Raw genomic sequence first — 11,592 nt, forward strand, 5'->3', positions numbered from 1 at the left:
ACGATTAAATTATTTACCATGTACAGAGCACAGGTTGAAATAGGAGTTATGTTTATCATTTTACAAATGAATATATTTGTTGCTCAATTAAGAACGAAATTTTATTTAAAACAAGGACCGAGTATAGAATTATGCTTTAAATAAATAAAAAAAATTGTCAGTTGTTATATGTTGAATTTGTACGTACAATCGAGATTTTGTATTTTGTATGTACAATTGCACATGATGCTCGTGCCTAAGCCTAACAATATAACCTAGCTACGTCAATCTTTACCTTGATCTCAATTTACTTCAGTTAATTAATTCTTTCCAATTACCCACCTCTTAAGTGACGTAACAAAACCTTAGTCAACCTGCCATGCAGCCTTCATGTTCTCTTATTCAACCAATTCATTCATTCCTTCCATGTTAGGTAAACTATTCACGCACTTTTTGCTCCTATAAAATGACAGGGTGTCCCAAGTCTTAGAGCAGATTAATTTAATTTGTACTCACTCATCCTCAAAGAATATATAAGATTTATTGTTCTTCCATGGCTTCCATGCTTGCAATTGCCCGTCCATGGCCGGTGCTCGTCTTGTTCCTGTCAGCCTGTCTCTTCATTGTATTAGTCTCAGCTGCCAATGACGTCACAGTGCCGAGATTCCCTCCAAACTCTCAGCTAATCACCAGCCGTTCCGGTCAACGTGATTTGTTGATCAGTTGTGTGAATGGTAAAAAGAAGCAGACATGCACTATGACATGCCCCAGCCGTTGCCGCAATAAGTGTGTCGGCGTTTGTCCCAGTTGCAAGACCTACTGCCGTAAGTTTTTAAACACACAGACCTACAGATAACAGTCCAGGTTCATCTGGTAAAAAATATCTATTCTTGAAGGTTGTATATTTTCAAAATAAATACAGCCATGCCAATAATTGATGGATGTTGGGTAAAGAGGAAGCTATACTATATAATCTACAATTTTCTGTAACAAGATTCATCAGCAAAGAATATATCCTAATAATTTTGAAAACGGTATCCAGAATTTAACATTTGTTGCCTTGTTGGCATGATCTACGTATTGTGTACATGTATCATGCGTACAGAGATACAAATGAAAAAAAAAAAAGGCGATGTTCTACATTTTTCTGAACAGATAGAAGTTTTTGAGGATATCAATTTAATGGTCAATCCTTATTGCACTATCAAAAAGATAGTCCATTGCAATTTTCAAGTAGCTAACTGCTTATTTTTTGTTGTAGTCTGCGACCTTTTCCCAGGTACAGTCTGCGGCGACCCTCGCTTCACTGGCGCTGATGGGAACATCTTTTATTTCCATGGGAAAAAGGACCATGATTTTTGCATACTCTCCGACAATGATCTGCACATCAATGCCCACTTCATTGGTAAACGCAACCCTGAGAAGAGCCGCGACTTCACATGGATTCAGGCCCTAGGTATGATCTTTGGCGAGAACCACAAGCTCTACATCGGGGTAGAAAAGACCATGACTTGGGATGACAGCACTGATCATCTTATCATTACCTTTGATGGGGAGCGCATTGATATACCGACTGAGACGAAAGCCCAATGGGTCCCTACAACAGTGCCTTCGCTCTTTGTTACACGGACATCAGAAACAAATGGAATTATAGTTGAGTTGAGGGGAATCTTTACAATAATAGCAAATGCGGTCCCAATCACAAAGAAGGAATCCGATATCCACAACTATGGGCTAATGCCCGATGACAGCCTGGCCCACCTCGACCTATCGTTCAAATTCCATGCACTTAGCAATGGCGTGCATGGAGTTCTAGGTCAAACATACAGGCCAGACTATGTCAACAAGCTGGATGTGAGCAAGAAAATGCCGCTGATGAGTGGTGCGGCCAATTACTCATCTTCCTCTATTTTTGCCACTGACTGTGCTGTTGCCAGGTTCCATGGCAAGCCTCATGAAATAGCCATGGTAACTGAAAAGTCTGATAATTAATGCATTTGCAGACAAATTTATATGTGCTGAGCTGTTATAAGTGATTTTTCAAGATAGTATGTATAAGATCAAATTGAACCTGTTTTACTAGAAATGGAGTAAGAATGAATAAAGGACAGGGTGTAATGCTATTTCTTAAGGACTTTGCAATTGCTTTAAATGTTAATGATTATTTTTCCATTGTATAAGGACATTAATTGCAATTTTTGCTGATTTGAATTAATAAATACTTTATTTTTTTTAAGGGAGCACCTAGCTATCCCCGTAACAATCCCCCATTTATTCTCTAGTCATTAACTACTTGAATAACTACTAGCTATCTAGGGGGGACCACTTACTATTTGGGGACCATCTAATATTTGAAAGATTTTACAACTAGCGCGCGCAAGTATTCATCTATAATGCATTAAGTATTCATATATAACACGTCAAGTATTCATATCTAAGATATCAAGTATTTAAAAAAAAAAAAAAACTGGACACGTTTTTAGAGGTGTTTTTTTTCTCCGTTCAATGTAATTAATATTTCTAATGATCAGTGAGGACTTTTGCAAATCTAAAACCACGAATGTTTTCTATATAATTTTATCTTTCAAATGAGATCCATGATGACATACTTTCGAGTTGTCCGTTGCATAAGTATTCATCCTAATCGAGAAAATATTCATCCTCATTGTGTAAGTGCAAATATAAAAACTTAACACATCACTCATCTATCTTTTACACGTTTTTAGAGGTGATTTTTTCTCCATTCAATCTAACCAATATTTCTGACGATCTGTGAGAAATTTTGCAAATTTAAAACCACGAATGTTTTTTACATAATTTTATCTTTCAAATGAGATTCATGATGACATACTTTCGAGTTGTCCGTTGCACAAGTATTCATATCTCATCACGCAAATATTCATATCTCATCGTGAAAGTATTCATCATAGTCGTGCAAGTGTAAATACAAAAACTGGACACATCACTTATTCGTCTTTTACATGTTTTTAGAGATGGTTTTTTCTTCTCTGTTTAATTTAAACAATATTTCTGACGATTTGTGAGAAATTTTGCAAATCTAAAATCACGAATGTTTTCTACACAATTTTATTTTTCAAATGAGATACATGATGACATACTTTCGAGCGCAAATATTCATACCTAAGATATTAAGTATTCATTCATACACATTGAAATATTCATTCGTATACCTCTATTTTTTTTCAAAAAAATTTTATATCATTTCTTAGTACACAGTGGCTTAATTTGTCATTAAAGATAACTCTCTACTTTATGAGGAAAGATAACATAGACATGAAAGAGATTAATTGCATCCACAGATACAAAAATATTTTGATACAGTCGACAGTGGTGGATCTGACCCGGCAGAGGCGTGCTCAAGTATTCATTCATACATGTTAAAGTATTCAATCCCGACAGAGGCGTGCTTGATTGGGATGGAGTGACGGATGATCTCCGGCAGAACGTTCGTTCGAGCGGGAGCTGTAGGCATATATGAAAAAAATGGAGGCGGAGGTGGAGGTATGAGAGGAAAAGAGCTTATCGTATTTACTATTTCGAGGTGGGAGAGGGTGGGAGGTGGGAGAGGGAGATAGCTTATCAAGGAGAGGGAGGTATAGGCAGAGGCAGAGGTGGGAGAGGGAGGTAGAGGCAGAGGGGGAAGAGGGAGGTGGGAGAGAAAGGCGGAGGCATAGGTGGGAGAGGGAGGCGGAGGTGGAGATGGGAGACGAAGGTGGGAAAAGAAGATGGAGGTGGAAGAGGAAGAGGAAGAGAGAAAGAGTAATAAAGGTTGTTAGAAATGATAGTTATAGTTAAAATAAAAAGTTAGTTAGTTGGATGATGAATGAGGGATGGATAGATGAGGATATTATAATTACCCTTTTTTTAATGCTTCTAGCATTTGTTGTGAGCTTATTATTTCTACATCAACAAACCTTGCCGCATATATCTTTTCTAACATTGTCAACAGTCTTACAGCTTTATAAGTTGTTAGTTCAGTTGCCATTAGTTTGTTAATTAAACATAAAAAATAAGCTTCTCTAATTTAGCAAGTTATAATTTAGTTAAGTTCTTTTTACATAGCTTTGGGTCCAAAAATATTTTGCAGTAGGCTATCGTCCATTGTTCTTGAAACAGATACATACAACATTAGATTTATAACTTCATTTGTAATGAATAATAATAGATTTAAATAGGTTCTTAATAAAAGATTCAGAGACTCAACAGTTACCAGAAAAAAATCATGGCTTAAGCAGCAGCAACAGGATGCATTTTGGCAAATGCCCCCAGCTTTCTTTTGGCGCACCCCTAATGCGCTCATAAATGCCATCCTCTTGATAAACAGAACAATTTGATATCCATTATTAAAATACTTATTTCTTTAACACTAGACACCAAGTTTCACACTGTATTCTGGATGGAATACATTAAATGATTTAAATCACAATCCAGTTATAACAGCAAATTTAAGATCAACATTGTACTCTGTGGCTCAAGCAAGGAGCAACAAAGGAGAAGAATTTGAAGAGAATTTCATTGAATTGAAACAAACCTAACTACACCTGAAAAAATGGCATGATTAATCTCCTCAAGCTTTCTCGCCCCTTCTCTCCTTTCTGCTCTCCCTTCCTCCCTGCCGTGCAGTGGAAGTGAAAGCAAACAAAAGCGAGCTGGAGCTGAAATCAGATCAACTCAAAATTTTAATTTCGGCCAATCCGGACCGTCTGACACAATCGCAAAGAATCTCTCCCTCGAGTTTATAAACAGATCCGGTTTTTAACGGGCAGCTCGGTTTTCAAACTAACATTTTAAGATCTCATATTTGATTGTCTTAATTTATAAGGCTTAAGGCTTAATTTTAAGATAGATGTGTCTTACAGGTCGGACTAGAAAATTAAGATTCGGATTAAAGAACAAAAGAAATAGATTTTAATCGTTGCTAAGGAGTCGGTGTTTGAAAGGATTAAGCGATTAAGAAAACTAAAAGCAGTAAAAAAAACTTAAAAAAGATTAATTTTCCAAATTTTTTATTAATATCCAAAAAAATTTACTAAATTTCAAATCTCACCGGTTATAACGTTTTTTTCCAGTTAATTTTTAACCAATTTCAGAACACGTACAGGTGAGATTCTCGCCAGTTTCAAGAAAATTAACCGTTGAGATTTTACCCGGTTTCAAACATTTTGTATTTAACCCCTTCTAGCAGCAAAAAGAGGAGACATGTTGTTTTCTGCTAAATTATACTAAAATATATTAAATTTAACTAAGTTATACAATATTATACTAAAATTATCTAAATTATGCAAAATACGTTCAATTATACTGAAAAAAAATTGTTTTTTACCTCAGTTCTGGCCTTTATTTCTGCCAAAAACAAGCTATTTCGGCCTCTCCCGAACTTAGCACATTTCTGCATTTTTGTTTCTTCCAGGAAAATATCTGCTCAGGCCAGGAACAGACTGTTTCGGCCTCTATTTCGGCCTAAAACATATTGTTTCGGCCTTTTTCAAACTTAGCACATTTCTGCATTTTTGTTTCTTCCAGGAACAGAGCTGTTTAGTCATTTCAACCTCTACTGTTTTGGTCTTTCCAGAACTATTCACATTTCTGCATTTTTGTTTCTGCCAGAAACAGATCTGTTTTCAACCAGAAACTATTTCTATTTTTTTTTTAATTTAACTAAATAACAAAAATCCCTTATAAATAACAAACTAAACAACATATATAAACTCCAAATAAAAAAATAAATAACAAACTAAACAACAAACTAAATAATATAAACTCCACATAACAAAAATAACAAATATAAACACGATTTTTTTTCAACCCTAACTCATCCAACTACTTCTTAGAATGAGTCTCTTGAACGTACATAAAAAAAAAAATCATCATCCGATATTAACGAATCTGGATCAGTTACAGCAGACGACATGCTAGCCTTATTTATCCTTTATTCTTTGAACCTCCTTCTGGAAGAGGAGTTTAAAATAATACACTCATAACAGTTGAGATATATAACTCACTAATTATCAGCTTTCTCGCTAACCATGGCTATTTCAGGCTTGCCGTGGAACCTGGCAACAGCACAATCAGTGGCAAAAATAGTAGAAGAGGAGTAGCTGGCCGCACCGGTCATCACGGGCATGTTCTTCCTCACATCCAACTTGTTAACATAGTCCGGCCGGTATGTTTGACCAAGAACTCCATGCACGTCATCGCTAAGTGCATGGAACCTAAACGATAGGTCAAAGTGTGCAAGGCTGTCCTCAGGCGTTACCCCATAGTTGTGGATATCAGATTCCTTCTTCGTGATTGGTACTGCCTTTCCAATTATTGTAAAAACTCCCGTCAACTCGACTATAATTCCATTTGTTTCTGCTGTTCGTGTAATGAAGAGTGAAGGCACTGTTTTAGGAGTCCAGTTGGCTTGCATCTCGGTCGGGATATCAATACGCTCCCCATCAAATGTAATGACGAGGCGATCGATGCTGTCATCCCATGTCACGGTCTTTTCTACACCGATGTAGAGCTTGTGGTTGTCACCAAAGATTATACCCAGTGCCTGAATCCAGGTGAAGTCGCGACTCTTCTCAGGGTTGTGTTTACCAATGAAGTGGGCATTGATGTGCAAACCATTGTCAGAGACTATGCAAAAGTCATCATCCTTTTTCCCATGGAAATAAAAGATGTTCCCATCAGCACCAGTGAAGCGAGGGTCACCGCAGGCTGTGCCTGGAAAAAGGTCGCACACTGCACGAATTCCAATCCCATGCAGAAGAATAACAGTTAGGTAATTGAAGAATGAAATATTGCTTTGAGAATGGTATAATATTCGTAAATCAATATATATATATAAGGTCTTAAATAAAAAAAATAAAAAAAAGATGAAATGCTTGATAGCATGTACCAGGCTATTTAATTATAGCTAATTAATTATCAACTTTTATGTAATCGGAGCATGATGATACAATTTATGAAGGGTTAATAACTCGATACATCAGTTGGTACTTGGTACCATGCATGGAACCATTGAATTAACTGTCGGATGAAAGGAAACGTGTATAAGAAATCTCATTTTATGTTCTTGGATGTTATATCCGCATGTGCATGTGTGTGTGTATGTCGATAAATACTTACTGCAGTAGGTCTTGCAAGTGGGGCAAAGTCCAATGCATGTGTTGCGACACCGATTGGGACATGTGGCGGTGCAAGTTTGCGTCTTGTTACCATCCACACAGGTGACCACTGTATCGCGTCGACCGAACTTGTTTTGTACTACGTGGAATTTTGGAGGGAGCTTTCTGCCATTTGGCAATCTGTCATTGGCAGCTGAGACTGCTACAAGGAAGAGACAGCCTGACAGGAGCAGCACAAGCACGGCCCGTGGACCGGAGAGAAATGCAACCATGGATGGAAAATAAAATATAATTAAGTAGTGTTTATCCCTAGCTGGATGAAGATTTGAGGAGTTAACCAAGGATTCTAGACATTTTATAGCACCAAAAAGTGAGTCAATGATTGAACCAAAGAAGCGATGATTCGATTAAATTAGAGATAACAGTTGGCCAGGTCGAGTGGAGTAAGGTTTTGTTGTCTTAAGAGGGGGATAAGAGGGGATTAAAGTGAGGTCAATTAATTGGGGTTAGGTCAAAGGCTCAAAGCTGAGGTTCCTAAATGTTCAATATTTGACTGTATTTACAAGTTAAGCATGACATTATGTAATTGCCTTCAGACAGGCCGGGTATCCACTTGAGCTATTTGAAGTGGCGCATCAAAATATTGTTCCATATAATTAGAATTTAGAAACAAATCCCGAGTTAAATTCATGTATATATATATTTGGCATGGGAAAATAAGGTAATCAGGAAAAAATGTTCTTATAATTAAACCATATATGGATATCAGCTAATTAAGACATACCAACAAATCTTCAACAATTTGAGAAGATGCCTTGTTTGATATACTCCTGACAATCAGGTACTTACCATTGTAACTGTTATATATTTTTACTATTTATTGAACTGTTATATAAATAGCTCAAGTGGATACCAGGCCTGTCTGAAGGCAATTACATAATGTCATGCTTAACTTGTAAATACAGTCAAAGATTGAATATTTAGTAACCTCAGCTTTGAGCTAGCCTTTGACCTAACCCCAATTAATTGACCTCACTTTAATCCCCTCTTATCCCCATCTTAAGACAACAAAACCTTACTCCACTCGACCTGCCCAACTGTTATCTCTAATTAATTAAATGAATCATTGCTTCTTTGGCTCAATCATTGACTCACTTTTTGGTGCTATAAAATGTCTAGAATCCTTGGTTAACTCCTCAAATCTTCATCCAGCTAGCTAGGGATAAACACTACTTAATTATATTTTCTTTTCCATCCATGGTTGCATTTCTCTCCGGTCCACGGGCCGTGCTTGTGCTGCTCCTGTCAGGCTGTCTCTTCCTTGTAGCAGTCTCAGCTGCCAATGACAGATTGCCAAATGGCAGAAAGCTCCCTCCGAAATTCCACGTAGTACAAAACAAGTTCGGTCGACGCGATACAGTGGTCACCTGTGTGGATGGTAACAAGACGCAAACTTGCACCGCCACATGTCCCAATCGGTGCCGCAACACATGCATTGGACTTTGCCCCACTTGCAAGACCTACTGCAGTAAGTATCTATCGCATACATGCACATGCGCATATTATAACATCCAAGAACATATATAAAATGAGATTTCTTATACACGTTTTCCTTTCATCCGACAGTTCAATGGTTCCATGCATGGTACCAACTGATGTATCGAGTTATTAACCCTTCATAAATTATATCATCATACTCCGATTACATAAAAGTTGATAATTAATTAGCTATAATTAAATAGCCTGGTACATGCTATCAAGCATTTCCTCTTTTTTTTATTTTTTTTATTTAAGACCTTATATATATATATTGATTTACGAATATTATACCATTCTCAAAGCAATATTTCATTCTTCAATTACCTAACTGTTATTCTTCTGCATGGGATTGGAATTCTTGCAGTGTGCGACCTTTTTCCAGGCACAGCCTGCGGTGACCCTCGCTTCACTGGTGCTGATGGGAACATCTTTTATTTCCATGGGAAAAAGGATGATGACTTTTGCATAGTCTCTGACAATGGTTTGCACATCAATGCCCACTTCATTGGTAAACACAACCCTGAGAAGAGTCGCGACTTCACCTGGATTCAGGCACTGGGTATAATCTTTGGTGACAACCACAAGCTCTACATCGGTGTAGAAAAGACCGTGACATGGGATGACAGTATCGATCGCCTCGTCATTACATTTGATGGGGAGCGTATTGATATCCCGACCGAGATGCAAGCCAACTGGACTCCTAAAACAGTGCCTTCACTCTTCATTACACGAACAGCAGAAACAAATGGAATTATAGTCGAGTTGACGGGAGTTTTTACAATAATTGGAAAGGCAGTACCAATCACGAAGAAGGAATCTGATATCCACAACTATGGGGTAACGCCTGAGGATAGCCTTGCACACTTTGACCTATCGTTTAGGTTCCATGCACTTAGCGATGATGTGCATGGAGTTCTTGGTCAGACATACCGGCCTGACTATGTTAACAAGTTGGATGTGAGGAAGAACATGCCCGTGATGACTGGTGCGGCTAGCTACTCCTCTTCTGCTATTTTTGCCACTGATTGTGCTGTTGCCAGGTTCCACGGCAAGCCTGAAATAGCCATGGTTAGCGAGAAAGCTGATAATTAGTGCGTTATATATCTCAACTGTTATGAGTGCATGTGTTATTTTAAACTCCTCTTCCAGAAGGAGGTTCAAAGAATAAAGGATAAATAAGTTATTTAATTTATTCCATAGTGCATTTTAATCACCGTTTATGTACAAGTATATATAATCATAAATTTGTAGTTTTGATTTGTCAACTGTACCATCGCATAAATTGTAATGTTTTCAACTTAATTAATTTACATAAACTTATTTTTCTTCTTGCCATCGTTATCTGGTAGTGTGCTTTGAAGTTTGGTCATCAAGCTAATTATCTACAGCAAATAATTAATTTGGTTTTTCTAATTTACTTTTGACACGTACTCTTTTTAATAGAGGCTGCCACCATTTTTTTCAATTATACACAGCAACAATTAAGGTTCTCTAATCAAGCAAAACATCATTAGACAAATAACTTCTTGTGATGCATGAGCTCGATCTGGTCCACAAAATTTTTGCAGTGTTGCTGTCCAATAATTTTGAAGAAAAAAAATATATGCGGGAGTCTAATTAATATTTATTTGTAATTGATTGAAAGAGCGCATGCAAGATGCAACCGCAAGATCTTTAAGGAAGCAGCGAAAAGCCAGGAGAATCTGGCAGGGACACCGGATACATACGCATGCATGGATATGGTTTAGGATATATAGCGAAGGCATGAGGAGATAGGAGATGATTACATGGTATTTGACTGGAACTAGCTATATATATAGCTAGCTAGGGTCAAATTATTATGTTGGTTAATTATTTCTGTCTTTAATTTATATATATGTTACTCATGCACCAACTGTTTATATCTAGCTTGTAAATTATTTTAACATTTCTAATCTAAATGAAATTTAGTATATATATAGGCAATTTGCCTACTTCCCAAATAAATTATATATTATTATTTATTTACATATATAGCTGAGCAATAAATAACCGGGAAATTCATTTTTATATACCATCATGCATGCAGTTTGAACTTCTCCCAGTCTCTCTTGGAAATTGCTTAGACTGTAACAATTGTAACTTAATTTCTTTTTCCGTTTTGAAAATTCTAAGTCGTTTGTGACTGATGTAGATAGCTTCATGCATGCGTACATCAACATAGCAGCTTCTATATATAGAACTTGCTGTACTGTACTAATTACTAGGTTATTAGTTTCATATGATATAAAAGATATATATATATAGAGAGAGAGAGAGATGGGCTACGGTGAGTTGCGAAGTAAAATGCGTTTCTACTTCACGCCGTATTTTTATTTTGAAAATCCAAATGACCGATCCGAACCGTTAGATGTTTAATCCATATTGAAATGTGCTTGGAGACCAAATTTTATATTTTTTGGAATTTGTTTACTATTTATTAAGCATTTTTGAAGATTGCTGTTTTGCTGTGAACAGTAAAAAACAGTAAAAAATTTTAGACCATCAGATCAGCGACTTTCAAAATTGCTTAATAAATAGTAAAAAAATTCCAAAAAATGTAAAATTTGGTCTCCAAGCACATTTCAATATGGAGAACAAGATGAACGGTTCGGATCGACATTTTGAACTTTAAAATAGCAAAATATGAGCGTGAAGTAAAATAGTAGCTTTACTTCGCAACTCACCGTAGCCCACCTCTATATATATATATATATATATATATATATATATGATTATGGAAGTTCCTATATATTATATATATATTGGACAATACAAAATAAGGATAATGTTCGAATTTTGCTTTTTGTTTGTGCCGTACACATGCTATATATATTTAGAATATTGGTCGTTGTCATCTGACATAAAACCCAAGAGTATGGAAGTTCAAATTTTAAGCAATACTGAAGTTTGAATTTAT

The 11,592-nt window shown here is 36.5% G+C and overlaps 3 protein-coding genes across 3 annotated transcripts; 2 read left to right on the forward strand and 1 right to left on the reverse strand.

The window, feature by feature from the left end:
- The first annotated feature begins 492 nt into the window (after positions 1 to 492).
- LOC144564175 (uncharacterized) lies at positions 493 to 2,157 on the forward strand. Its single transcript, XM_078313717.1, has 2 exons — positions 493 to 803; positions 1,241 to 2,157. The coding sequence occupies exons 1-2, from the start codon at positions 533 to 535 to the stop codon at positions 1,969 to 1,971; spliced, it is 1,002 nt and encodes a 333-aa protein (XP_078169843.1). The 5' UTR covers positions 493 to 532; the 3' UTR covers positions 1,972 to 2,157.
- A 3,774-nt stretch (positions 2,158 to 5,931) lies between these two features.
- On the reverse strand, positions 5,932 to 7,387 carry LOC144563931 (uncharacterized). Its single transcript, XM_078313388.1, has 2 exons — positions 7,117 to 7,387; positions 5,932 to 6,729 (listed from the first exon to the last, which is right to left on the reverse strand). Exons 1-2 carry the CDS (start codon positions 7,385 to 7,387, stop codon positions 6,002 to 6,004), a joined length of 999 nt encoding a protein of 332 aa, XP_078169514.1. The 3' UTR covers positions 5,932 to 6,001.
- Positions 7,388 to 8,351: 964 nt separating this feature from the next.
- LOC144564176 (uncharacterized) lies at positions 8,352 to 9,928 on the forward strand. The gene is made up of 2 exons (XM_078313718.1): positions 8,352 to 8,643; positions 9,019 to 9,928. Exons 1-2 carry the CDS (start codon positions 8,373 to 8,375, stop codon positions 9,744 to 9,746), a joined length of 999 nt encoding a protein of 332 aa, XP_078169844.1. The 5' UTR covers positions 8,352 to 8,372; the 3' UTR covers positions 9,747 to 9,928.
- The last annotated feature ends 1,664 nt before the right edge of the window (positions 9,929 to 11,592 follow it).

This window comes from Carex rostrata, chromosome 13 (genome assembly GCF_964058835.1).
Source record: "Carex rostrata chromosome 13, lpCarRost1.2, whole genome shotgun sequence".
NCBI classification, from domain to species: domain Eukaryota; kingdom Viridiplantae; phylum Streptophyta; class Magnoliopsida; order Poales; family Cyperaceae; genus Carex; species Carex rostrata.

What these genes read in the sequence shown, in the direction of transcription:
- LOC144563931 (XM_078313388.1), bottom strand. Translation starts at nt 7,387, where the DNA reads ATGGTTGCATTTCTCTCCGGTCCACGGGCCGTGCTTGTGCTGCTCCTG. An exon ending in CACTTGCAAGACCTACTGCA is followed by an intron (nt 6,730 to 7,116) that starts GTAAGTATTTAT and finishes GAATTCGTGCAG; the next exon opens with TGTGCGACCTTTTTCCAGGC.
- LOC144564175 (XM_078313717.1), top strand. Translation starts at nt 533, where the DNA reads ATGGCTTCCATGCTTGCAATTGCCCGTCCATGGCCGGTGCTCGTCTTG. An exon ending in CAGTTGCAAGACCTACTGCC is followed by an intron (nt 804 to 1,240) that starts GTAAGTTTTTAA and finishes TTTTTGTTGTAG; the next exon opens with TCTGCGACCTTTTCCCAGGT.
- LOC144564176 (XM_078313718.1), top strand. Translation starts at nt 8,373, where the DNA reads ATGGTTGCATTTCTCTCCGGTCCACGGGCCGTGCTTGTGCTGCTCCTG. An exon ending in CACTTGCAAGACCTACTGCA is followed by an intron (nt 8,644 to 9,018) that starts GTAAGTATCTAT and finishes GAATTCTTGCAG; the next exon opens with TGTGCGACCTTTTTCCAGGC.